The sequence below is a fragment of the Rhinopithecus roxellana genome, chromosome 1 (assembly GCF_007565055.1).
Source record: "Rhinopithecus roxellana isolate Shanxi Qingling chromosome 1, ASM756505v1, whole genome shotgun sequence".
Classification (NCBI taxonomy): Eukaryota; Metazoa; Chordata; class Mammalia; order Primates; family Cercopithecidae; genus Rhinopithecus; species Rhinopithecus roxellana.
In genome coordinates, this window is record NC_044549.1 from 42,067,041 (window position 1) to 42,094,704 (window position 27,664).

Here is a 27,664-nt window from a genome sequence, read left to right on the forward strand (position 1 = left end):
AACTGCTCCAGAGCAGGACTTTTTTTTTAATTGTTCTTTTCTTGTTCTTCATACTTGGCTTATTTCTGTGCTTTCCAAAGTAGATACTAAATGATTGATGACATTATTGAAGCATTAGTATGATAAATTGTTACCTACACATTACTATTGACTTACAACTTTCACTTAGGTTTTCAAGATAATTGGTTTGAGCTTTTTTAAAATATATACTTTAAAAAAGTATTAAAAAATGTACATAACGTGCAGGTTTGTTACATATGTATACTTGTGCCATGTTGGTGTGCTGCACCCATCAACTCGTCAGCACCCATCAACTCGTCATTTACATCAGGTATAACTCCCAATGCAATCCCTCCCCCCTCCCCCCTCCCTGTGATAGGCCCCGGTATGTGATGTTCCCCTTCCCGAGTCCAAGTGGTCTCATTGTTCATTTCCCACCTATGAGTGAGAACATGTGGTGTCTGGTTTTCTGTTCTTGCGATAGTTTGCTGAGAATGATGGTTTCCAGCTGCATCCATGTCCCTACAAAGGACACAAACTCATCCTTTTTTATGGCTGCATAATATTCCATGGTGTATATGTGCCACATTTTCTTAATCCAGTCTGTCACTGATGGACATTTGGGTTGATTCCAAGTCTTTGCTATTGTGAATAGTGCTGCAATAAACATACGTGTGCATGTGTCTTTATAGCAGCATGATTTATAATCCTTTGGGTATATGCCCAGTAGTGGGATGGCTGGGTCATATGGTACATCTAGTTCTAGATCCTTGAGGAATTGCCATACTCTTTTCCATAATGGTTGAACTAGTTTACAATCCCACCAACAGTGTAAAAGTGTTCCTATTTCTCCACATCCTCTCCAGCACCTGTTGTTTCCTGACTTTTTAATGATTGCCATTCTAACTGGTGTGAGGTGGTATCCATTGTGGTTTTGATTTGCATTTCTCTGATGGCGAGTGACGATGAGCATTTTTCATGTGTCTGTTGGCTGTATGAATGTCTTCTTTTGAGAAATGTCTGTTCATATCCTTTGCCCACTTTTTGATGGGGTTGTTTGTTTTTTTCTTGTAAATTTGTTTGAGTTCTTTGTAGATTCTGGATATCAGCCCTTTGTCAGATGAGTAGATTGCAAAAATTTTCTCCCATTCTGTAGGTTGCCTGTTCACTCTGATGGTAGTTTCTTTTGCTGTGCACAAGCTCTTTAGTTTAATGAGATCCCATTTGTCAATTTTGGCTTTTGCTGCCGTTGCTTTTGGTGTTTTAGACATGAAGTCCTTGCCCATGCCTATGTCCTGAATGGTACTACCTAGGTTTTCTTCTAGGGTTTTTATGGTATTAGGTCTAACATTTAAGTCTCTAATCCATCTTGAATTAATTTTCATATAAGGAGTAAGGAAAGGATCCAGTTTCAGCTTTCTACTTATGGCTAGCCAATTTTCCCAGTACCATTTATTAAATAGGGAATCCTTTCCCCATTTCTTGTTTTTCTCAAGTTTATCAAAGATCAGATGGCTGTAGATGTGTGGTATTATTTCTGAGGACTCTGTTCTGTTCCATTGGTCTATATCTCTATTTTGGTACCAGTACCATGCTGTTTTGGTTACTGTAGCCTTGTAGTATAGTTTGAAGTCAGGTAGTGTGATGCCTCCAGCTTTGTTCTTTTGACTTAGGATTGTCTTGGCAATGCGGGCTCTTTTTTGGTTCCATATGAACTTTAAAGCAGTTTTTTCCAATTCTGTGAAGAAACTCATTGGTAGCTTGATGGGGATGGCATTGAGTCTATAAATTACCTTGGGCAGTATGGCCATTTTCACAATATTGATTCTTCCTATCCATGAGCATGGTATGTTCTTCCATTTGTTAGTGTCCTCTTTTATTTCACTGAGCAGTGGTTTGTAGTTCTCCTTGAAGAGGTCCTTTACATCCCTTGTAAGTTGGATTCCTAGGTATTTTATTATCTTTGAAGCAGTTGTGAATGGAAGTTCATTCCTGACTTGGCTCTCTGTTTGTCTGTTACTGGTGTATAAGAATGCTTGTGATTTTTGCACATTAATTTTGTATCTTGAGACTTTGCTGAAGTTTCTTATCAGCTTAAGGAGATTTTGGGCTGAGACTGAGTTATTTTGCTCGTTTTATTGTTCTGTGTGAATATTTCTAAAATCGTTAGTCCTATAAACAATTATGTTTCCCCCCAAAGTTACTTTATTAGATATTTGGGAGGGTCCTTTTCCCCTGTAATCCTAGTCCTGTAAAAGCAATAAAAGGGCTGAATTTAATAGCTTTTACATAATATTGTTTCAGGATATTGATAAAAATACACAGGCTTAGATGAACAAGAGAAGATTCAGTTACAGAACTTTTATACAAATTCAATATTAGTGAAAATATATAGATGCATCATTTATGTTCAGGTTGAATGCTGCTAAAGTAATGGAGAATAATTTATTGTCCTAAGGAAATCAAACATTTCACCACTCTTGCAGTGCTGTTCTTATATTCCTTTACATAACAAATCCTTTTCATGGTTCAGATTACTACCTGAACTAGTGACTTATACTTTATTTTTATCTATTTATATAGTCTATACAATTTCAAGACTAATTGAAGAGTTTTTAAAATGTATATTATAAGGGAGGCTAAAATCAGGAGAAATTAAAGAGCTGAAATAAGGCATTTTTATTTTTCATAATATACACGATTCAGCATTAGAATAGCATCTACTATTTTATATATAAACGTGTTTTATAGAATTGTACATGCCTCTGAAAATGTTCTTGAAATATCTCTGAGCAATTATTAGTAAACCACATGCCATCACTTCCTGAATGTCTCTTGGTTTATTTAGACCAGATTTCCAAAAATATGTTCCATAGAATTCTAATTCCACTGTGACAGATAACATTTTAAATGCCAATTTCCAATCTCTCAGAACTGTCTTTTCATTGCTGTCTACCTCTAGTGATACATTAGAAAATGTATGTAATTTCCTGTTAATATGTGTCAAGTGTATGGGACAGTAATAAAATATGCATTTAATTAAGAAGACTCATTTAATACATATAATTTTAGTCCATGAATTTTAATAATATATTTTCTAAGTAAGACAAATGTAAGAATTATCTTTAAAAAATGAGATTGTTTCTATTTTAAGTCCTTATTGAAATATTTTTCATTTAATGTTTATTTTTCAGCTTGTTTCAATTTTAATGAATTATTCTAATTATAATTAGAGGCAATTCCCAAGAGTATGAATAGTTGTGTTTCCAAAATGTATATATTGGTTATTTGAACCTGGGACAAATTTTTCATTTAAACAGTGATATTTGAAGAATACCTTATAAAATAGCAGTATAGAACTAAACTACCATTAAAAAATATTTATATGGGAAAATATATTCCAGGTGATAGCATAGAAACAGCTATTTCTGTAGGGCAACCCTAACATTTTTTTAAAAATGTAAGCTTTTTTCCACATATGATTAAGATTTGAGCGTGAAATTTATAGTCAAATCATGAAAGTAAAAGACTCATGTTTAACATCGTTCAAGCATCATTCAAGCATGTTTATTGAGCTCTATTATATGATAGGTACTAGAAACAACTATGAACAGAGAAGACATTATTTCTAACCTGCTGGGACTTCCAGTTTAATGAAGGCAAAGTTAAATAAAAAGGCAATTATAATATATTGGTAATATAATATGGCAATTTCATAAGAAGGACATCTATTATAATATAGACATGGGATCTCAAAGTGGTATCTGTGAAGAATGCTACATCTACACTGAGATCCAAGGGGTGAGTTTCAGTAAGATGAGTAAAATACCAGGGACAAGGACATTCAATTTTAGGTCCATTGAATTGTGTGTGTTTATAAGACTTTTAAGTGGAGTTGGTATAAAAGAATGGTAAGAGGCAGGATATATGGATCTGAAGGTAATGAGAGATAGGATTTACAGGGTTGTTAAAACCGGATGAAAAGATGAAATTGTGCATGAAGAGTATGTAGAGAAAAGTTAGCAAACTAATAGCCATTGAACTAATTATGACTCATAGATTTGGCCATCAGAGTATTTAAATATGCTCTGAATTATAATTTTCTAATATTTAAAAATTGGTAGAATGAAGATAAAAATTTGGACTTTTTGGTGAAACAATCCTAGTCCATAATGGAAACTAATATCAAGAAGGTTACTTTAGTGAATGGGAGAAAGATAACTAAATAGGGATACCTAGAAGAATTACTGCACATTTTTTTAGGTGGCTAGTACATGACAATAATTCATTGATAATTCTATCTAAAGTAATTTTTTTGTAATTTTCAGAATCCAGAGTCCACAGATGCTTTTTTATTTTTAGGTCAGTTTCTCATGACCATAAGTTTTGCCAGGAGTGCTTTGTGGGTTTTGGAAGTTTAATGTTAGGGAACAAGCCAGAAGAAATATCCCAAAATGTTAATAGGCATTACCTCTATGCAGTGAAATAATGTGAATGCTTTTTCCTCTTCATTTTTGATGTATTCTACGTTTGTTTAAGATAATAAATAACGTTTCTTCTAGAGTCTGAAAAAGTAACTACAAATAACAGAAGCTTAATGTTAGATTATTTTCAGAACTAGAATATTTTATAGTTTCAGGATCTAAACACAAGAGTGTTGCATGTGATCCAAGTAGTGTTTCCCAAAACAAATTTCTGTGATTTCATTAATATGATCAATGAAAAAGAATTCAGTGGACTAATAATTTTGTAAAGTACCGAAGATTTACAATATTCATTTGCATAGTACAGGCTCTAAGAAATTCTGTAGGGAAAAAAATATTTAATTTTGTTTAATTCAGGGTTTCCCAAACTTTTAAAATATGGAATGCTACCTTATCATAGAGTACACTTTGGTAAGTGTTAGTGCAGTCAAACCAAGAGACAGAGAGGTTATGGTTTGTTGGCAATTATGAGTTCCTGGAGGATAATTTAAAGACATTAACTCTTATCAGAGGAATTTATATCTTTATAGAACACTGCATTTATGTATAAATGATATGTTACATATAAATGTGGAAAGAATTAAAGAAAGCTCTGTAAACTTTTTATGAAGCCCTGTTTAATTTCTTTTCTTCCTGCATATATTCTAAAATGCAAATAGTAACTCTGATTTCCAATTATCACATCATTCATAATACATACTATTTATTGAATGCATACTATGTTTTGCCATAGTATTAGATGTTATATGTATCTTCTAATCTGCACAATTATTCAGTAAGGTCAGTGCCAATATTTCCACTTTTAGATGAAAATATTTAGGATGAATCCACTGACAAAATTCATCAATATCCAATGAATCTGTGTTTATTCCCCTTTGTCACTCTGAGGAGTCAGTATCAGGAGGTCCTAGAATTAATTTTTCACTTTTCTGTGATTCCAAATAGTTTCTAAAATTTAAATCTTCATTGTTTTGTATAGAATCTTTGATCATTTTCATGTGTGCTTAAGAAAGAAACTGAAACTATGTTAATACAATCATAATAAGAGTAATTTGGCACTGTTAGATCATGGAGAAAAGCTGTGGAAAGTGGAGCAATAATAAAACCCTTGTTATATCAGGTCATATCATATTTAATCATGACATAGTCATTTTCAAAGTGATGTAAGTTAAACTAGGAATTATAAAAGAAACATGCCAGATATGAGAGTAGAATAAATTTAAAGTCAGATTGATAGAGCGCCCAGGTCTTTTAACAATATTCTGTTAGATTCATAATTATCTGTAATTTATTATACTAAATAACCTGATAAGTGTGGTATAACCAATGAACTAGGTTTCACTCCAATTTGTCTTTTTTCTGTAAGAGGGTTATCACTAGAGTAGATTTATTTTTAAATCAAAGGTGCCATTGTACTTCAGGGGAAAATAATCAGAGGAGATTTCATGTAAAAGGAAATCTTAAGTCAGGTATGTACTTTGCAATTTAATTGACACAGGTTTATACTTATCTTTGTAGCTGTATATTCTTTTATCTATGTAAAGAAAAATTCAATTAAAAAAATTCAGAGGCGCTTATCTGACAACAAACATTTCAAATAATAAATAACCCCATTATTATATGGCTCTTTGTGTTTTAACCTGATTTTTAAAAAAACATAAATAAGTAGTTTGCAGTTAGTAAATAGAAATGCAGTTAGTATTGGTGAAGTAAATCAAAAACTTAAGTGAATCTGAGCTTAACCCTAGAATGCTGGGATTTTATTCCAGTGTAATCTTAATTTCTTTGTTTCAGTCTCTAGTGGTAAGGTATTTTAATGTTTGGTTTTTAATTACTGTTTTGAATTGATTTGACAGATCCACCAAGACTCATCCAGGTCCAGTTGTACATTTAAGTGATAGCCCAAGAGATGAAGGGAAAGTGAGTATTATGATATCTTTATTATTACTTTTATTTTCCTCATTCTTGAAAAAAGGTGTTTCTTACTATTATTTTATCTAATATCTAGACCAGTTGATAGCATTTTATATTATTTAAAATGAAAATGTGTTGACTCAACGAATGAGTAAATGAATGAATGAATGAATGATTCATGCTACTGATGGTCCGAAATTAAGTCTTTAGCTTTACTGAGAGATAAAATCGGTATTTAATTCCGGCATTTTGAGGACGATAACATGTAGAACAACTTTAATTTTCAAATACTCTATGCTTGAATTTAATAATGTGAATAAAATTTGCCTTTGTTACTCAGTTTGGTAATGAAAAATGACCAATATTAAATAACATAAATTAGCCAATCTTGATTTCATTAACATGTACTAATATATAAAATGTTATCAGGTTACAGAAGTAATTCTTATTCATTTTGATTATTTCATAATTTGCCTTTGATGGTGATGAAACAGTAGAAAACATGAAAATTAGATATTTTAATATTAATTAATTAATATTAATAAATTAGTATATAGGTTTAGTTCTTTATTTTTAAAGAATAGAAGCTGAATTAGCCTATCAAAAATCAAACCTGAAAGGCAAGTCCACCCACCTATGGAATAACACTGGATCCCTTCAAATTGATCCACAAGTACATGTAATTCCAATTAGGTGCCATCAGAGTTTATGTTTTAAGAATTCAAAAGGTGATTTTAAAATTTATTAAGAAAAGAAAATGTATACAAATAGCCAAGACATTTTTGAAAAAAAGTACAGTGTTATATTGGTACAGGGGTACATAAGAAGACCAATGTATCTAAATAGATACATCCCCAAATGGTTCAGATATTTGGGAAAATGTTATATATTTTAAAGAAGATATCTGAGGACATAATTAACTATTGAATAAATTGTGTTGGACAATTGGGTCTTCACTTTGAAAAGAATAGTAAGACCTCTGCCTCATATATACATAAAGAACCAATGTTTAATAAGCATTAAAATCACAACTCAGAAAGTATTCAAAGACACTTGTAGGATAGGGTTGTTAGTTACTGTGGAGTAGGGGCACTCTTGGGCAAAATCTAAAAACTTTAGGGCATATACTATAACAAGACTATCATAATAAGAGGCAACAAAGTGGGAGGTAATATTTCCTACATGTCACAAATAATGAACATGTAAAATATATAAAGAACTTGTATGAAATCCTCATCTTGTAGTAAGAAATCAGTATATAATATGTAATGACTAAATCAGAAAATAGCAATATAAACATATTCAGACATGAAAATAAGTCTACCAAAAAACATGATTTTAAGAGTTGATGTTGTTGCCTCTTCTAGAGAGAAGGATTTGGCAGTGAGGAGGAAAAAGCCTCACTAGTAATTAGGGAAATACAATATACAATTTGTCAACATCAGACTGACAAAATGTTAAACACTAAAAATATTAATTTAAAAATATCAGAGAATGGAAAAAGCACTGGGAAATAGCCATCTAAATATATGTATATATACCAGGATGACCAATTAAGCATTATCAACATTTAAAACATATATTCATTTTTAGAATTTATTATGACCTAGAAAATATCATTCTGCTATCTATACTGTTTATGTGACTAATGGTGCAAACTATTAAAATAGTCTAAATGTCTCTTAATAGAATATTAAATAAATGAATGCTGATATATTCATACTGTGGAATGCTGTGTTGATATGGAAAGTTCTTTAAGACACTTTTTTAAAAAGAAAAGTTGCAGACCAGTAAGGTATAAAACCACTTGAACATTGCCTTTATATTTGTACTTATATATTCAAATGCCTAAGAAGAAAAAGCCTGAAAGAACATAGACAAATCTGGGAGGAGACTAGAGATTGGAATTGGGGAAAATGGTCAAAGATATTCTTATTTTCTTTGTGTTATTCAAATTTTTATGAAAGAATATAATGTGGCAATTGTTTAATTACAAATTAAAAGGACTGCAAAATAAATGAATATTGGCATCAGAAAACCATAGGTTTGAGTTGTGGCTCTAGTATTTATTAGCATATAATCTTGAATAAATCACTTTACTTCTTGTATATCAGTTTTTTCATCAATAATCTTTTGTCACAGAAGTCTTTTTTTATTTTAATATATTCAGTTTTATCATTCTTTTCATGTGATTCTTGCTTTTCGTTTCTTATTCAGTAAATATTTCCCTTCAGAGAGAAAATACAATTTTATTTTTTCTATTGGTTTTAAGATCTTGCATTTCACAGTTAGATTTTCATCTTCATGTAATTTATATTATGATGGTTTGATATAGTAGAGTTTTATTTGCACATGTAAATAATTCATTTATTGTATAGTCAATCTATTTTCCATTGATTTATATATCTCAGTCATATATCAAGTTCCCATATTTGGGTGGGTCTTCTGGGCTTTCCCTTTTGCTGAATTATTTATCTACTATTGTACTAATGACATACTTTATTAACTATAATAACTTACAAAATGTCTTGATATCTGGTAAGCTGGTCTCTTTTCTTTTTCTAAATTATCTTGGCTATTTCTGACTCATTATTCTAGTATATGAATTTTGGAATCAGCTTATCAACCTCAGTGTGAGTCTCAACTGGGATTTTGTTTGAAATTTGAATGTATAACTTAGAGAAAATTTACATGTTTAAGATATGGGTGTTCCGTTTATAAATATGATGTGTTTACTTTGGCTTTCATTTGTTTTGCTATGTAACTATAAGTTTTTTTTTGTAGAAGTCTTTTATATCTTCTGCTAGCTTAATTAGATAGTAAGTACCTTATAGAGTTTACTGCTCTTGTGACTTGTGACTTAATCTTCTTAAAATAAGTTTCATAATTGATTATCTTTAGATTATGAAATATTGTTGATTTTTTAATATTTTGTATTCAGCTGCATCATTGAATGTTTTGTTTTTAATAGCTGTCCTTAGATTCTCTGGAATATTCTATGTATAAAAACAGCAAATATAGACAAATTTTCTTCCTTTCCAATACTTATGGGTATACATATCTTTTTTGTTTTGTTGACTAGGACCCCAGTGCAGTGTTGAGTAAAAATGGTTTTAGTGGGAACTGTCTTTTGTTTCCAGCTTCAAAAGAAATGCCTCCACGATTTCAGCATTAAGTAAAATGGTTGTTGCAGATCTTTGATTGCTTTTATGAAGTTAAAAACATTCCACCTATTTCCAATATTCTAAGAGTTTAAAATTATGAATGGTGTCAAATTTGATTGAATGCTTTCTACACGTATCAAGATTATTATTTCTTAATTTGTTAATTTGTTGAATTATGTTAATAGATTTTCTGACTTTAAACATATTTGTATTTCTGGGATAAATTCAACTTGGAAGGGGAAAGCTTCCCTTGGAAGCTGATTGGTGAAGTTCAAGAAGGAACAAACTGCTAAAGTTAAGATTCCTACAAAATCAAGATAATATGGTTGGGCGCTGTGGCTCACACTTGTAATCCCAGCACTTTGGGAGGCCAAGGTGGGTGGATCACCTGAGGTCAGGAGTTCAAGACCATCCTGACCAACATGGTGAAACCCTGTCTCTACCAAAAACACACAAAAAATTAGCCGGGCATGGTGACATGCGCCTGTAGTCCCAGGTACTCGGGAAGCTGAGGCAGGAGATTGCTTGAACCCAGGAAGCAGAGGTTGTAGTGAGCCGAGATTGTGCCACTGCATTCCAGCCAGAGCAACAGAGCAAGACTCCATCTAAAAAAAAAAAAAAATCAAGATAATATCATAGAATCAGAAAATAGGCCATCTTTCCCCCAATATATCATTTATCAAGAAACTGTACATTGGTCTATCGAATACAAAAGGGTACTCTTGAGCTGAGAGATGCCTGTATTGATTTGATACAGTATTGAGTGAATCTGCTTGAATTCTCTCAGCTTCTCTTGTCTCCCAAACAAGGGCTGCTTGCTTCACCTCAGGTTTGGCAGAATTAATTGACTTCATGCAGGATTGCTTCCTGAAGTTGACGAGCTATTCCCAGGTCTCTGGCTACTTTCGTTAATTCTGGATTCAGAAGATGTGCTACAACATAAGGCATTCAATCTGGCTTCCCTAACACATGCCAAAGAGGTCAAATGATACAATTCTGAAGAGAGGGGATGTTAACCTCCATGGAGAAAATCTTGACCAATGTTAGACAAGAGACCAGTAATAAATTCTTCCTCTCTTCCTCCTTATTATTTGGCTAATTTGAGTCATAGTTTTCTCACATAAACTTTTGGAGATTTCTTGCAAGACCATGCAAGATTTAATTGATATGGGGTAATGATACACCTGTTAAATGACCAGTGATGTCTCTTCCACTTCTCCCCATGAAATAGTGATTAGTGTGATAATGAATCATCTTTCTTTTATTATTACAACCCTGAGATTGCACTCCTCCCTTAATACTAGGACTAAACCCTGCCTCAGGCTTTTTTGTACACAATCCTTGTTAAGATAACAGTTACTACAATTATTCTAGATAAGGGACTGGAAACTACAGCCATGAACCAAATCTGGCATGCTGCCTGTTTTCTCAAAATGTTTTATTGAACACAGCCATGCTCATTCATTAACATATGTCTGTGGCTGTTTTCTTGCTATAAGAGTAAAGCTGAGCAGTTGGGCCTGCAAAGCCTAAAATGTTCACTATCTGGCCTTTACATAAAATGTTTGCTGACTCCTGTTCTAGTTTGTAAACCCTCAGTATTGGACTTTTGAAGTTAGGTTGTCTCCTGTCTAAAATCAGCAAACCTGTTGAAGGTGCCAGGTGAAGTGAATTAAACTCTTCCATGCAGTGACACCACAGTTACTTTAAAAATATTCTTCTGTGAGTAGGGACTAATCTTTCTCTGCTAGAAAGATAAGACAAAGGGAGATCAAGGAGTCATGGTGTTTAATTGATATGGGGTAATGATAATTACATAATGATGATGAAATAAAATAACTTCCTTGGAGGGCACTTGTATTAGTTTCCCATTGTCAAAAGAAATTATCATAAATTCAATAGCTTAAAAACAAAACAATTCATTATCTTTCAGTTCTGTAGGCCAGAAGTTCAACACAGGTCTCACTGGACAAAAATTAAAGTATCAGCAGGGTTGCATTCCTTTTTAGTAATTCTAGAAGATAATCTGATTTCTTGCCTTTTTCAGAGGCTGCATACATTCCTTGGCTTGTAGCCCCTTTGTCTATCTTCAGATCCAACAACATAGTATCTCTTCCACAGTTGTGTCTCTTTCTCACTACAACCGGGAAACGTTCTTCACTTTTATAAAGTCTTTTTTGTTGTTGTTGTTATGTAAGGAACATATTGACAGATTTCAAGATGAGAGTGTGGGTGTCTTTGGGAGTCCTTTATTCTTCCTGCATCATCTCAGAACACTTAATTACTGACCAAATCCCAGAAGTCCTCTAAGGTAGATTTAAAGGAACTCTTACCTTATGTAGCTCTAGGGAAGACTGTGCTAAAAATAGGCCCAGGAGCTGCTTATAAGGAGACCAAATACCTAACTTTGATAGGTCGCATTTGTTAAAGTCAGAGCCCTGATAAGGAAAGAGTATGGCCTTTGTATATTAGTTTCCTATGGCTGCAATAACATATTACCACAAAGTGGGTGACTTAAAATAAATAAGCTTATTTTTTCCTAGTTCCAACAAGCAGAAGTCTAAAACTAAGGTATCAGTCAGGCCATGCTCCCTCTGAAGACTCTAGGGGAGAACTCTTCCTTGCCTTTTCCAGCTTAGGTGGCTCCTGATGTTCCTTGACTTGTGGCAGTATAACACCAATCTCTGCCTTCATTTTCCATTTTCACATGGTCTTCTCTATGTCTTCTCCTCTTTTTATAACAACAGCAGTCATTGGAGTTAGGGTGGGCCTAGGATGGGATTTAGGGCCTACCCTAAATCCAGAATGATTTCTTCTTGAAATCCTTAACTAATTATATCTGTGAAGATTTTATTTCCAAATAAAGTCACATTCTGAGGTTCTGGGTGCACTTGAATTTTTGAGGGCACTATTCAACCATTAACCTGGAATGGAGAAATTTGTGTAGATAAGCCTGAGAATATTGCAAACCCCAGCAACCCCCAATTTCCTCAAACCCTTCTGGTCAGCAGAAGTATCTCTTTCACCATTTCTGGAGGAGAGCAGTTTCCCTTTTCTGGGTGACTGTGTAATGACTTCACCTAAAATAATTTCCTTGTATGATGATGTTTTTCCCCACAAGACCACCTCCAATATCATTACATCCAGGCAAACAACCAGAATCAGATCTCAGATCTCAGCACAGCCTAATACAGACGCATAAATCTTCCTCCAGGAATAAATAAACTATACTTGAAAGAATTAGAATACCTACCAAAGGAATTGAGGATATGACTAATATGGTCATTCACCAATGAAATGTGTTTAGAGTGGTTTTTAAGGACTTGAACTTGGGGGCTGCATAGAGGAGAGTTTATTTTTATGGGGGCACTTACTTATGATTTTGGATTTAGTGCTTTGGCAGGGACACTTGGATATGGTCCTAGTAGTAATTTGCTGGGATGGCCCCTTGAAGCCTAGACTAAAAAAAAAGGCATATAGTAAATAAAGTAGAAATGTCAGAGTCTTTTGGTATAGTATTAAAGAAGGTATCAGGGGGATGATAATGTTAAAATGAATGTATTATGTTTGTTCTGGCAACTCACCTTTTGACTGTGTTCCCTTGGAGGCTTCTGAGGAGACTGTCTTCACTTAACCTAATAAGAAATGCCCTAGAAAGGCAAATATTAACATATTTGAGAGGCTTTGTAGTAGTTGTCCTTTTTAAGGCCCTTGTTGACAGCAGGAGTTGATGGAAGAGAGCCAGGTTCCATAATATTCATGGATTGTAGAGGCCAGGTTGCAAAATTTAACCATCTGGCAATATGGGCTTAATTACCATAATAAGCAGCAAGGCTGGAGTGACAATGCAGGAGTCTATCTATGGTAATGGCTAATATATCATGACGTTTCTAGGAGCAAAATAAGGTGGAAAGTTGACTGGGATGTTGTTTGCCTTGCGTGATCAGAAAAAAATTAAGAGCAGTTTAATTTTTGACAATCACCATCAAAATGGAAAATCACAGTATCTCATCAGGTTTTCAAATATAAGTCAGTTTGCAGATTCAGAATCTATTGATTAAAAAAGGAGCTAGTTGTCCCTGAAAAAGAATCCTGAAATGCTATAATAAGTACATATAGTAATTATAGAAGCATCTGTGATCATTTGCAGGAGTAACTGTTTAGTTTTCAGGACTGTTAGATATAGGGTCAGAGCAGACATTAATACTGGGAAATTTAAAAAAAGCAATTATGGTCCTCCAGTTGGAGGCAAGACATATGGAATTAAATAACTAGTTGATAGATGGAGTTCTAGCCCAAGTCTAATCTCACAGTAGATTTAGTGGGTATGCAGACATACCCAGTTATTTTATCCAAATGTATAATTTGGATAGATATTCTTAGTAGCTGGAATAATACCCATATTGGTTTGCTTACACTGTAGAGGCACATAGTAGGAAAGGAAAATGGAATCTCCTGAAACTGTCTTCCTCTGCCAATATTGTAATCAGAAGCAATACAGCATCTCTGAAGGAATTGCAGAGATTAGCACAATTAGACTTGAATGATGTAATGGTAGTGGTCACCAATACATTATTGTTGAGTTCCATTGTGTAGGTTTTGCAAAAAAACAAAATCGATTGAGGTTGGTAATAGTACATCACTATAAAAATAACCAGGTGAAAGTCCCAATCACAGCTGCTTAGCTGTTGATATTTTTATGGGTGTAGATCAACACAACCTATGGTACCTAATATGCAGTTATATATTTAGTGAAATCTTTTTTTCACGTGGATGTGGGATGGACCCCGTATTCATCAACAGAGGAAAATGAAAGAAAGGACCACAGTATAAATTCAGAATCTTTCTCCAGGACTATTTTATTTTTCCTGCTCTCGGTCTTAATATAATCCTCAGGAATCTTGATTGTCTGGATATTCTTTAGAAAGTATACCAGTTCACTTTTTGCCTATGTAATGCTAACTGGATCTGGTGAGCAGACCTGGCGAGTACCTTTATAACTCATAAGATTCATGTTTCAGTGGGTGGGAAGAAAATAGCACAAAGATCCAGGGGCCTGTACCAGATATGAAGATTTTGAGTCTTAATGTCTGGGGCATACAGAGCATCTCCTCTAAATTAAAGCATAAGCAATTTTACTTCTCCTAAGAAAGTGTCACATCACTTGATGGGGCTTTTGGATTTGAATAATAGTTTATAATGTCCTTGAAATTACTGAACCAACTAATTTTTATATCACCCAAAAGTCTGCCAGTTTTGAGTGAAACCCTAGAGAAAAAGCTGGTAGTGTTTGTCTCCTAAGTCAAAGATGCTTTGCAAGCTACTCTACCACTTGGGATGCATGATTTTATAGATCTGATAGAGCTTAATGCATCTGGTGGATAAAATGTTCTATTGGAAAGCCCTCTAGAGAAGTCATAGCAGTTACTATCCATTTTCAGAGCAACTCCTGACATGCTCCTGGGCCCTTGTAGAGACTGAACCATGGAACACCGAATGACTATGTAACCTGTGCTGTCCCTCATGAGTTACATCTTATATTCACTGAGTCATAAAATTGGGTGGGAGACATGGTATATTTAGGATATTAGCCTTGAGCTTTCAAAAGTTATTAGTGAATTAGATGTACATGGACTCCAGAATTCCATCTGTTGCAAAAATGCCTCCCTCTCAACCTACTTATATAATCTCATGGGATTGTCAGGAAACACCTAAACCAATTGACAGAGGAGGAAAGAAGTTATGCCTGCTTCATAGACAAGTCAGAGGATTGATTGGCATTAGCTGGTTACAGACTGTTGCTCAATTACATCTCTACTAAGGGCTAACCCTGAATGACACTGGTAAAGAAAATCATCAGTATGGGTAGAGTCAATAGCAGTATACTGTACTATGCATTTCATATGAATAATGACACAATACCTTAAAATTCAGAAAAATTTTCTTCCACTTGAAAATGTTAAAACTCTTCATTAAACAACTATTAGATCAAGTAGAAAATACAAATCAAAATAGGTGAACATATAAACATCAAAAATTGTGATATATATATCAGAATCTATGGAATATAATGAAAATAATTATCAAATCAGTTTGTAGCCTTTAAATCATATATCAGTAGAATTATAAATTAAAATACATAAATCTAATATGAAACACGGAAAGCTAGAAAAAAGATCAAGAAAACAAAGCAAAAGGAAGCATAACAGACGTAAAGAGATAAGAGCAGAACTTCATTTAGTTCTGATTTTAAGCTATGTTATAAATTAATCAACATGCTAGTTCTTTGAATAGAACATAAACAAAATATGCAAACCAACATTCAACCTAATCAAGAAAAATAGGGAGAAAACAAAGTTACACAGAATAATACATGAAACAAGAGGAAATCATACTGAAACTAAGGACATTTTTAAACTTTCAAGTTAAATTATTTTACACAGCTCTAAGCAAGTAGATATAAAAGCCTAGGTAAAATGGGTAATTCCAAAGGGAAATTGTTAACAGTGATATGGAGACAGAAATTTAAGAAAATGAGAAAGTTATTAAATTAGTACTCCTACCCAAAAGTACAAGACACAGATGACTTTATAATGAAATTTTACTAATTTTTCAAATATTAGATAATACCAATGCTATATAGACTATTCTTAAAAAGGGATTGCCAAACTATGGCCAGTGGGACAAATATGGCCTGCCTGTTATTATTTTAAATAAAGCTTTATTGGAGATTGTGTAGTCTGCAGAGCCTAAAATATTTACTGTTTGGCCTAGTACAGAAAAAGTGTACCAACCCCTGTTCTGAGTATAGTTTCAAAAAATAAAAAAGTTCAAATTGTTTTTATGGAACAATTATAAGAGTGATAACTAAACCTAATAAAAGTTGCATAAAAGGAAAACTGGATTTATTGGATATATTAATATCAATAGAAAAGGAGTGACATCAGCAAAGTGGCAGAATAGGAAGGGCTTTCATTCTCACAAACACACAGATTCAGCTACAATTCACACATAAATTCCCTTTGTGAGAAATGACAAAGTAATTGAAAAGTTTCTGAACCCCAGGAGAACATGAAACCAGATTCATTAACACCAGTGAGGAGATTCAGGACACCTTCTTAGCAGAAACCTCACTCCTGGTGCAGTGCCATATGATCAAGGAGAGATTTCCTGGGTTGCAGCTTCACCCAAGAGAGTTAAGAACTTTGTTCATATGTTCAGTACCTCAATTTTTCCAAAGGGGCTCCCCAGAGAATTGACTTGTCTTGCCAGTCTTGAGCAGTGATAACTCTGACATAGCCTAGCTGCCTAGACAAGAACGGAGGCAGCAAATTGCGCTGATAAGCACTTTTGACCCTCCCTGCCCTGCTGCTCAGCACAAAGGACAGATGAAAAATACCCACTCTCAGCTTACCCCTTAGGTTGAAAAGAGTGGATCTGTGCATCCAGTGCCCCAACTTCTTTGGAAGTGCCAAAAAAACTAGCACAAATCTTACCAGTCCTGAAGCTCTGATAGGTTTGGAACATCTAGCTGCCTGGGGAGAACCAAAGTGGTGGCTTGAGCTGGTAGATGCCATAGCTACCCCACTGGAGTCAGCACAGAGTGAGAAGATAAAGACCACAGATACCTGTATCTCCATGGGAAAGGAAAGAGTAGATAGAAGTCCTCAGAATCTGTGTCTAGGCCAATTGGTGGGGAACTTCTCTATGAGGACATTTCAGGAAGACTGAGAGAGATGCCTGCTTTGTCTAATGTGCAGAAAGCAACATAGAGAGTCAAGGAAAATGAAGAATCAGGCAAAAAATGTTTAAACAAAGAATAAGATAATGGAAACCAACCATAATGAAATAGGTTTATATGACTTACCTGATAGAGAATTAAAATAACTCTCATAAAGAGACTCTCTGAGATCAAGAATGCAATTCATGAACAAAACTAGAATTTTCAGCAAAGAGAAAATATTTAAAAATACTAAACAGAAGGCATGGAGCTGAAGAACACAATAATAGAACTGAAAAAAAAAATCACAAGAGGGGTCAACAGCAGACTATATAAAGTAGAAGAAAGGATCAGTGAACCCAAAGACAGGTAACTAGAAATAATTCAGTCAGCAAAAGGAAAAAAGAATGAAGAACAGGGAAGAAGACTTATGGGACTTATGGGGTACAATTAAAGTGGGCCACTATGTGTATTATAGAAGATCCATAATGAGAAGCAGCATATCAAGGACCAGAAGGCTTATTTACACAAATGATGAGAGCTAGGCATGGTCGCTTATGCCTGTATGCCCTGCACTTTGAGAGGCTGATGTGAGAGGATTGCTTGAGTCCAGGAGTTTGAGACCAGCCTGGACAACATGGCAAGACCCTGATTTTATGAAAAAGAAAAAGGATTTAATGATTGAAAGCCTCCCAAATCTGAAGTAGATATCCAAACCCAGGAAGCCCAAAGGACACCAAATAAAATGAACCCAAAGAAATCTACATTCAGATATGTTATTATCATATTGTCAGAAGTCAAGGACAAAGAAAGGATTTTAAAAGCAGCAAGAAAAAGTGGATTGTCACATGCAAGGGAATCTTTATAAGATTATCCACAGAGTTTTTAGCAGAAATATTGCAGGACAGAAAGGAGTGGTATAATATATTCACAGGCTAAAAGAAAAAAAAATACTGTCCATCAAGAATAGTATACTTAGCAAAACTGTCCTTCAAAAATGTAAGAAAGATAAAGCCTTTCCCAGACAATCAAAAGCTGAGGAAGTTTACCACCACTAGATCTGACTCGCAAGAAATGCTAAAGAGTTCTTCAAAAACAAAAGGGAAGCAAGATGGCTGTTGTATTAGTCCATTCTCACACTGCTAGAAAGACACTATCTGAGACTGGATAATTTATAAACAAAAGAGGTTTAGTTGACTCACAGTTCCACATGGCTGGGGAGGCCTTAGGAAACTTACAATCATGGCACAAGGCAAAGAGGAAGCAAGGCATGTCTTATATGGCAACAGGTGAGAAAGCGAGCAAAGGGGAAATGACACACTTTAAAACCATCAGATCTCATGAGAACTCCCACATTATCAAGAAAACAGCAAGGAATTACTGACCCCATGATCCAGTCGCCTCCCACCAGTTCCCACCCTTGACACATGGTGATTACAATTTGAGATGAGATTTGGGTGGGGACACAGAGCCAAACTATATCAGCTTTCTTAGTCCATTTTCTGTTGATTGTAATAGAATGCTTAAAACTGAGAAATTCATAAAGAAAAGGAATTTATTTATTACATTTATGAATGCTGGGAAGTCTGAGGTCTAGGGAAGGCATTGGTGAGAACTTTCTTGCTGATAGGACTCTGTGGTGTCCTGAGGGGCTGCAGGGCATCACAAGGTGAGGGAGCAGAGTGTGCTAATATTCTAGCTCAGGTCTTTCTTCTCTTACACAGCCACTAGTTCCCCTCCCATGATGCTTCATTAATTCATTAACCCATTAATTCATTCATTAGGGCAGATCTTTCATGATTGAGTTACCTCTTACAGGCCCCACTTGTCAATACTGCTGCATTGGAGATTAAATTTCAATATGAGTTCTTTTTTTTTTTTTTTTTTGAGACAGAGTCTTGCTCTGTTGCCCAGGCTGGAGTGCAGTGGCATAATCTTGGCTCACTGCAAGCTCTGCCTCCCGGATTCACGCCATTCTCCTGCCTCAGCCTCCTGAGTAGCTGGAACTATAGGCACCTGCCACCACACCCAGCTATTTTTTTTGTATTTTTAGTAGAGATGGGGTTTCACCATGTTAGGCAGGATGATCTCGATCTCCTGACCTCGTGATCCACCCGCCTCTCAGTATGAGTTCTTGAGGAGACATTCAAACCATAGCAATGGTGAAGTAAGACTCTTCAGTGAGAGTCACCCTATACAACGCACCATAATGTAGAATCAGTGGGAGTGCTAAGCTTGTTTTCCTGCAACTATACAGTCCCATCTGGGGGTGATGGCTTATCAGGAATTAGATTAGTGACAGATCATCAGGAATTAGATTCTCATAAGGAGCATGCAACCTAGATCCCTTGCATGTGTACTTTACAATAGGGTTCGCACTCCTATGAAAATCTAATACTGCAGCTGATCTGACAGGAGGTGGAGCTCTGGTGGTAATGCGAGTGACAGAGATCAGCTGTAAATACAGATGACTCTTCATTTGCTCATCTGCTATTCACCTCCTGCTGTGTGGTCTGGTTCCTAACAGGCCACAGACTGGTACTGTGGCCAGGGTTTGGGGAGCCCTGCTCTAGACCACCCTGGTGTCATGAAAATCCACAACAGCATCCAATGGGCTCAAGTTCCAGTCTGCATTACCACTGGTTAACTACAGTGGCCTCAAGCTCCCAGTAATCCTCAGTGGCAGGCAGGCTATAGCTACTGAAGGCCTTAGCATGTCCAGGTGCCAGACAGAAACCCATGGCTGTGGTGGAATGAACTTGGATTCTGGCCTGCATCACCACTGGCCAACTACCGTGCCCTTAGGCCCTGAATAAACCTCAGTGGCAGGCAGGTTATAGCTGCTGCGGGCCTTAGGCATGGCCTGGTGCCATGCTCATCTTAGTAGCAGTGGACTTTGGGTATAAGTTCAGCAGCCGAAGGATAACTCATGCCTCCCTTTTTCCAACACCAGGCAGCACAGCACACAGAAAGAAATCATTCACTTGGTGAAGGAAAGGAAGTATAAGCATAGAGTTTTGCTGTAGAACCCAGTATAGTGCCCAGCACAGTAAAACTCAACATCTGGCAGATCCCTCCACACCACAGCTCCTGACACTGGACTGGTATGCACAGGCGGAGCCTCTAGACCTGCCCTGGTATCAATTAGGAACCCATGGAGCCCAGCAAAGCAAACTCAGGACCCAACCCACATCACTTCTTGCCTACTGCAGCAGCCTTGAGACTTGAATAAACCTTAGTTGCAGTGCTTAATATCACTAATCCTTAGGGAGATCCAAATCAAAACCACGATAAGATACCATCTCACACCAGTGAGAATGGCTATTACTACAATTTGTATAAAACAACAGATGCCAGCAGGGTTGGAGAGAATAAGGAACACTGACTGGTACACTGCTTGTGGGAATGTAAATTAGTTAAGCCATTGTGGAAGGCAATCTAGAGGTTTTCCAAAGAACTGAAAGCAGAGCTACCATTTGATCCAGCAGTCTCATTGCTGGGTATATAGCCAAAAAATATAAATTATTCTACCATAAAGACACATGCATGTGTATGTTCATTGCAGTACTATTCACAATAGCAAAGACACGGAATCAGCCTAACTGCCCATCAGTGGTGGACTGGATGAAGAAAATGTGCTACATATACACCATGGAATACTACACAGCTATTTTAAAAAATGAGGTCATGGCCTTTGCAGCACATGGAGGAAGCTAGAGGCCATTATCCTAACCGAATTAACACAGGAACAGAAAACCAAATACTCCATGTGCTCCTTATAAGTGGGAGCTAAACATTGTGTACACACAGACACAAAGAAGGGAACAGTAGACACTGGTACCTGTTTTAGGGTGGAAGGTGGGAGGAGGGTGAGGATTGAAAAACTACCTATCAAGTATTATGCGAATTACCTGGGTGACAAAACTATTTGTACACCAAACCCCTATAACATGCAATTTCCCCATGTACGTACCAAACCTGCACACATACCCTTTAAACCTAAAATAAAAGTTGAAAAGAATAAAAAAGTGTTGGTTTTTTGAAAATATAAACAAAATTGGCAAACTTTTAGCTAGACTAAGAAAAAAGAATGAAGACCAAATAAATAAAATCAGAGATGAAAAAAGTTACATCTGATACCACAGAAATGCAAAGGATTGGCAGACTGTTGTGAACAATTTTATGCTAACAGATTGGAAAGCCTAGAAGAAATAGATAAATACCTGGATACCAAAATGAGGTAAGGACACAATAAAAAAGAAAACTACAGGCAAATATTCCTGATGAACATAGATGCAAAATGTTTAACAAAATACTCAACCGAATTCAACAGCACATTAAAAAGATCATTCATTATGACCAAGTGAGATTTATTGCAGGAATACAAAGATGGTTCAACATATTCGAATCAATAAACATAATACATCATATTAACAGAATGAAGGACAGAAACCATATGGTCATTTTAATACATGGAGAAAAGGCATATGACAAAAATCAACATTCCTTTATGATTAAAATTTTCAGTAAATTAGATAGAAGGATTGTACCTCAACACAATAAGGGCCACAATTGACAGACCTACAACTAACATCATACTGAATGGAAAAAAGTTAAAAACTTTTTTTCTGACATCTGGAACAAGGTAAGGATGTCCACTCTTGCCAGTCCTATACAACATAGTACTGGAAGTCCTAACCAGAGCAACTAGGCAAGTGACAGAAATATAAGGCATCCAAATTTGATAGGAGGAAGTTAAGTTGTCCCTTTTTGCTGATGACATGATTTTATACATAGAAATCCCTAAATACTCCACTAAAAGACTTTTAGAATTTATAAATGAGTTAGGTTGCAGGTTATAAAACCAGCATTCAAAAGTGAGTAGTATATGTATATGCTAATAGTAAATTATCTGTGAAAGAAATAAACAATTCTATTTACCATATCCATTAAAAAAACTGGAAATAAACTTAAGGAGCTGAAAGGTGTCTACAATGGAAATTATAAAACATTGATAAGAGAGGTTGAAGAAGACACATAAATGGAAGCTATCCCATATTCATGGATTAGGAGGATTAATATAGTATATTTACCACTCAATGTGATCTATAGAGTCAATACACTTTCTATCAAAATACCAATACCATTCTTCACAGAAATAGAAAAAACATCACAAAGTTTGTAAAGAACCATAAGAGACTCTAAGTAACCAAAGCAGTCTTGACCAAAAAGAACATAGCTGGAGGCATCACATTACCTGACTTCAAAGTACACCACAATGCTATAGTAACCAAAACAGCATGGTGCTGGCATAAAAACAGACACATAAGCTGGTGGAACATATTAGAGAGCCCAACATAAAAATCCACACATTTACAGCCAATTGATTTTTGAATGTGCCAAAAACATGCAATAAAGAAAGGAAAGTATCCTTAATAAATAAGATTGGGAAAACTGTGTATGCACATGTGAAAGAATGACATGAGACACTCATTTCTCACTATATTAAAAAATTGAAATAGATTAAATAATTAAGTGTAATTCCTCAAACTTCTACGAACCTACTCGAAGAAAACACAGGGGAAATGCTTCGTGACATGGGTATGGGCAAGGAGTTTCTGGAATAAGAACTCAAGAGCACAGGCAACAAAATTGAAGTAGACAAATGGGATTATATCAAACACAAAATGTTTGCATAGCAAAGGAAACAACAGAGTGGAAAGACAATCTACAAGTGAAATGTTAGTTATAGAAAAATAAATGTGTTCTTACTCATACTGGAGGGCTAAACAAAAATTGAGCTTGTAGAATTAAAGTAGCATTGTGGTTATTAGAAATTAGGAACAGTAGAAGGCAAGGGGAAGAAAGGGAGAAGTTGGTTAATGGATACAAAATTACAGCTATATGGAAGGAATGAGTTTTAGCATTCTGTAGGTTGAATATGATTAAAAATTATTTAGTGTATATTTATAAAAGTTCAAAGAGAAGATTTTGAATGTTCATAACACAAGTAAATGATGAATATTCAAGGTGATGGATATGCTAATTATTGTGATTTGGTCATTACACATTGTTTAAATGTAAAACAACTCTCTCATAAACATGTACAATTTTTATATGTCAACTAAAAAGAAAAACAATGACACATGTCGAATTTTAAAAATCCCTATGAGAGGGGTACTATTTCACATGAAACAATTATGGCAGAATATGAATTAACTTACCCAAGATCATGTTGCTGGTAATTATCAGAATTAATGTTCAAACCTAGACTGTATCGCAGAGTCAATGCTCTTAACAATCACACTATAAGAACAGATGTAATAAATATTTACTTACCTGGAGGATATAAATTCTATTTTTATTCCGAGTTCTGAATCAAAATGGTAATTCAAAGGCAATGAGAACATTAACCTCATCACCATCAATTAGGCTCAAAAGAAATGGTACATATTCTATTGCAGCCAGTCAGGATTAATTCTCAAATTTATGAAACCTGAAGAGGGAGGACAATGCAAAGGAAACCGTACTTAGTAGCAGAACAGTTATTACTACAAGCAGACTTCAAAGTATTTTAAACAAACCATCACTTATGCTGAAAGTGACAATAAAAGACTTGGGAAAAAAAGACCACCTACAGAATGAGAGAAAATACTTGTCAACCATACATTCAAGAATATAAGGGACTCAAACAACTCACCATAAAACACCATAAAACCAAACAACCCAATTGAAAAATGGACAAAATATTTAAATAGACATTTTTCAAAAGAAGACATATTATAAATGGCCAATGAGTATATGGTGAAATGCTCAACATCACTCATCATCAGGGAAATGCAAATCAAAACCACAGTGAGCTATCACCTCACCCCATTTAGAACTGCCATTATCAAAAAGACAAAAGATAATAAGTACTGGTGAAGATATGAAGAGAAGGTAATGAAAATTGGTACAACCATTTTAGAAAATAGTATGGAGTTTGCTCAAATTAAAAATAGAACTACCATATGATCCAGCAATACCACTACTGAGTATATAACTAAATGAATTGCGGTCAATATATCCAAGAGCTATCTGCATTCCCATGTTCATCACAACATTATTCACAATGGCCAAGATATGGAATCAATGTAATTATCCATCATTGGATAAATAGATAAAGAAAATATGATATATATTCACAATGGAATACTATTCAGCCATATAAAATAATAAAATCTTCTCATTTGAGACAACATGGATGAATCTGGAGGACACTATGTTAAGGGAAGTAAGCCAGAAACAGAAAGACAAATTCCATATCATCTCACTCATATGTGAAATTTTAAAAAATCGATTACAATGAAGTAGAGAGAGGAAAGGTACTTACCGGCAGCTGAGGTGGTTAATGAGGAGGAATGGATGAGGAAATGTTGGTCAAAGGATAACATAATTACAGTTATGTAGCAGGAATAAATTTTAAGAGATCTAATGTATTACAAGATGATTATAATTAATTATATATTATACTGTTGAAAAATGTAGAGAGTAGATGTTATGTGATCTTATCACAAAATGATAACTATATGAGGTAATGTTTTTGTTAACTATAACAAGTTTAACCATTCCACAATGTATATATATTTCAAAATACTGTGTTATATGTGATAAAAACATACAATGTTATTTGTCAATATAAAAGAAATAAATTTTTTAAAGACTGAAAAAATACTGAAATTGAAAGAAAAGGATGTTAAACAGTAATGCAATAGCAGAAGGAAGTGTGAAACTTAGGCCAGGCATGGTAGCTCACGCCTGTAATCCCAGCACTTTGGGAGGCCAAGCCGGGCAGATCACTTGAGGTTGGGAGTTCAAGACTAGCCTGACCAACATGGAGAAACCCCATCTCTACTAAAAATACAAAATTAGCTGGGCATGGTGGCCCATGCCTATAATCCCAGCTACTTGGGAGGCTGAGGCAGGAGAATTGCTTCAACCCTGGAGGCAGAGGTTGCAGTGAACTGAGATCGTGCCGTTGCACACCAGCTTGGGCAACAAGAGTGAAACTCTGTCTCAAAAAAAAAAAAGTGTAAAACGTATTGATAAGGGTAAATATACAAACAAATTCAGAATACTGTAGCATAATGATGATGGGTACATCACTTAATTCTATTAGGATGGTGCAAAAGTAATTGCAGTAAAGTAATTCAAAGGACACAACTATTAAAAATAACTATAACTGAAAATTATGTTAGAAGATACACAATATAAGTAGATGAAAATTGTGACAACAATACTATAAAGTATGTGTCAGGGGAAGATAAGTTTAAGTGTAGAGTTTTGGTATACTATTGAACTTAAGGTATTATCAGCTTAAAATAGAGCATTAGATTTTATGTAAGTCCTAAGGTAACCACATACACAAAGAATGCCTGAGAAGTTACACAAAATAAAAAGAAATCAAAGCATATCAATAAAAAAACATAAAGGAAGACAGCAAGAGAGGAAAAGACAGACAAAAGAATTATAAGGCAAACAGAAAAACAGAAAACAACTAATGAAATGGCAAATCATTCCCTGTCAATAATTATTTTAAATTTTAATGAATTGATCTCCCCAGTCAAAAGACACAAAGTATCTGAATTGATTTAGAAAAATAAAAAATAAAAAACAAGACCCAACCATATGCTGTCTACAGTAAACTCCCTTTCCATTTAAGGATATATAAAGACTGAAAAAGATGTTTCATGCAAATGATAATTTATGCAAATGGTAAACAAAAGTGAGGAGGGATGGCTATTATTATAGGAGATATCATAGACTAAGTCAAAAAATATCATGAGACGAAGAAGGACAATGAAAAGGTCTATCCACCAAGAAGAAAATGATTATAAATATATGCACATCTGATATCAGAGCAGGTAAATATATAAGGCAAATATTGTCAGAACTGAAGGGAGAAATAGAGAGCAATACAATCACAGTAAGAGGCTTCAGTACTCCGCTTTCAATAATAGACAGATTATCCAGATATATTAAAAGGAATCAGAGGGCTTCAATAACACCATAGACCAAATGGACTTAACATATATACAGAACTTTCTACCCAACAGGAGCAAGATATACATTTTTCTCAAGCACAAATGTAATATTCTCCAGAATAGTTAACATGTTAGGCCATGAAACAAGCCTTAATACATTTAAGAAGATTGAAATGATACCAAGTATCCTTTCTGACCACAGTGTAATAAAACCAGAAATCAACAGTGGAAGAAAACTCCAAAATGTACAAATATATAGAAATTAAGCAATACATCCCTAAACAACCACTGCCTCAATAAGAAATCAAAAAAGAAATTAGAAAATGTCTTGAGACAAACAAAAATGAAAACACACTCTACTAAAAATTATGGGATGCAGAAAAAGCAGTAGTAAGAGGGAAGTTCTAGCAATAAATGCTTACATTAAAAAATAAGAAAGACCTGCAAACATACAACTTTACCTCAAGGAACTAGAAAAGGAAGAGCAAACTAAGCACAAATGTAGAAGAAATAAGGAAATAAAGATTAGAGCAGAAATAAATGAAAAAGATAAAAAAGAAAATCAACGAAAGTTATTATTTGAAAAGATCAACAAAATTGACAAACTGAGCTACACTAAGTAAAAAATATTTAAAACTCAAATAAATAAAATTAGAAATGAAAGGAGAGATTTACAACTGATGCCACAGAAATAAGGATCATAAGAGACTAATAAGAACAGTTATATACCAACAAACTGTATAATCTAGAAGGACTGAGTAAATTTTTAGAAACATAAAACCTGCCAAGACAAACCATGAAGAAATAGAAAGTCTAAGAACTAGATAGAGATTGAATCAGTAATGAAAAACCTTTTAATGAAGAAAAGCTCAGGATGGCTTCACTAGTGAATTCTACCAAAAATTTGAAGAATTAACATCGATCCTCAAGTTAAAAAAAAAAAAAACAAACCTGAAGAGGGGAAAACATTATCATCAGTATTACCCTGACACCAAAACTAGTCAAATATACCACAAGAAAATAAAACTATAGGTGAATATTCATGATGAAATAGATGCAAAAATCCTCAACAAAATACTGGCAAACTGAATCCAAGAGCACATTAAAATAATCATGCATCATGATCAAGTGGGATTTATCTCTGAAGTGCAAGGATGGTTCAACACATAATAATAACACTTTCTGATTTTAAGCTACATTACCAGGCTACAATAATTAATATGTATGACAATAGCATAAAAACAGACATATAGACCAATGGAACAGAATAGAGAGCCCCAAAATAATCCACACATATGTGGTCAACTGATCTTTGACAAGGGTGCCAAGAATACACAGTGTGGAAAGGATAATATTTTA

General features: G+C 34.7%; 1 protein-coding gene across 4 annotated transcripts in view; it reads left to right on the plus strand.

Annotated features, from left to right (window-relative positions):
- Positions 1-27,664, plus strand: part of STXBP5L (syntaxin binding protein 5 like) — a 468,757-nt gene that overhangs the window by 177,477 nt on the left and 263,616 nt on the right. For all 4 annotated transcript variants that reach the window (XM_030941686.1, XM_030941695.1, XM_030941689.1 and 1 more), the window contains exon 7: positions 6,341-6,404. In XM_030941686.1, coding sequence (XP_030797546.1) covers positions 6,341-6,404 — 64 coding nt within the window. The remainder of the gene's footprint in view (positions 1-6,340; positions 6,405-27,664) is intronic.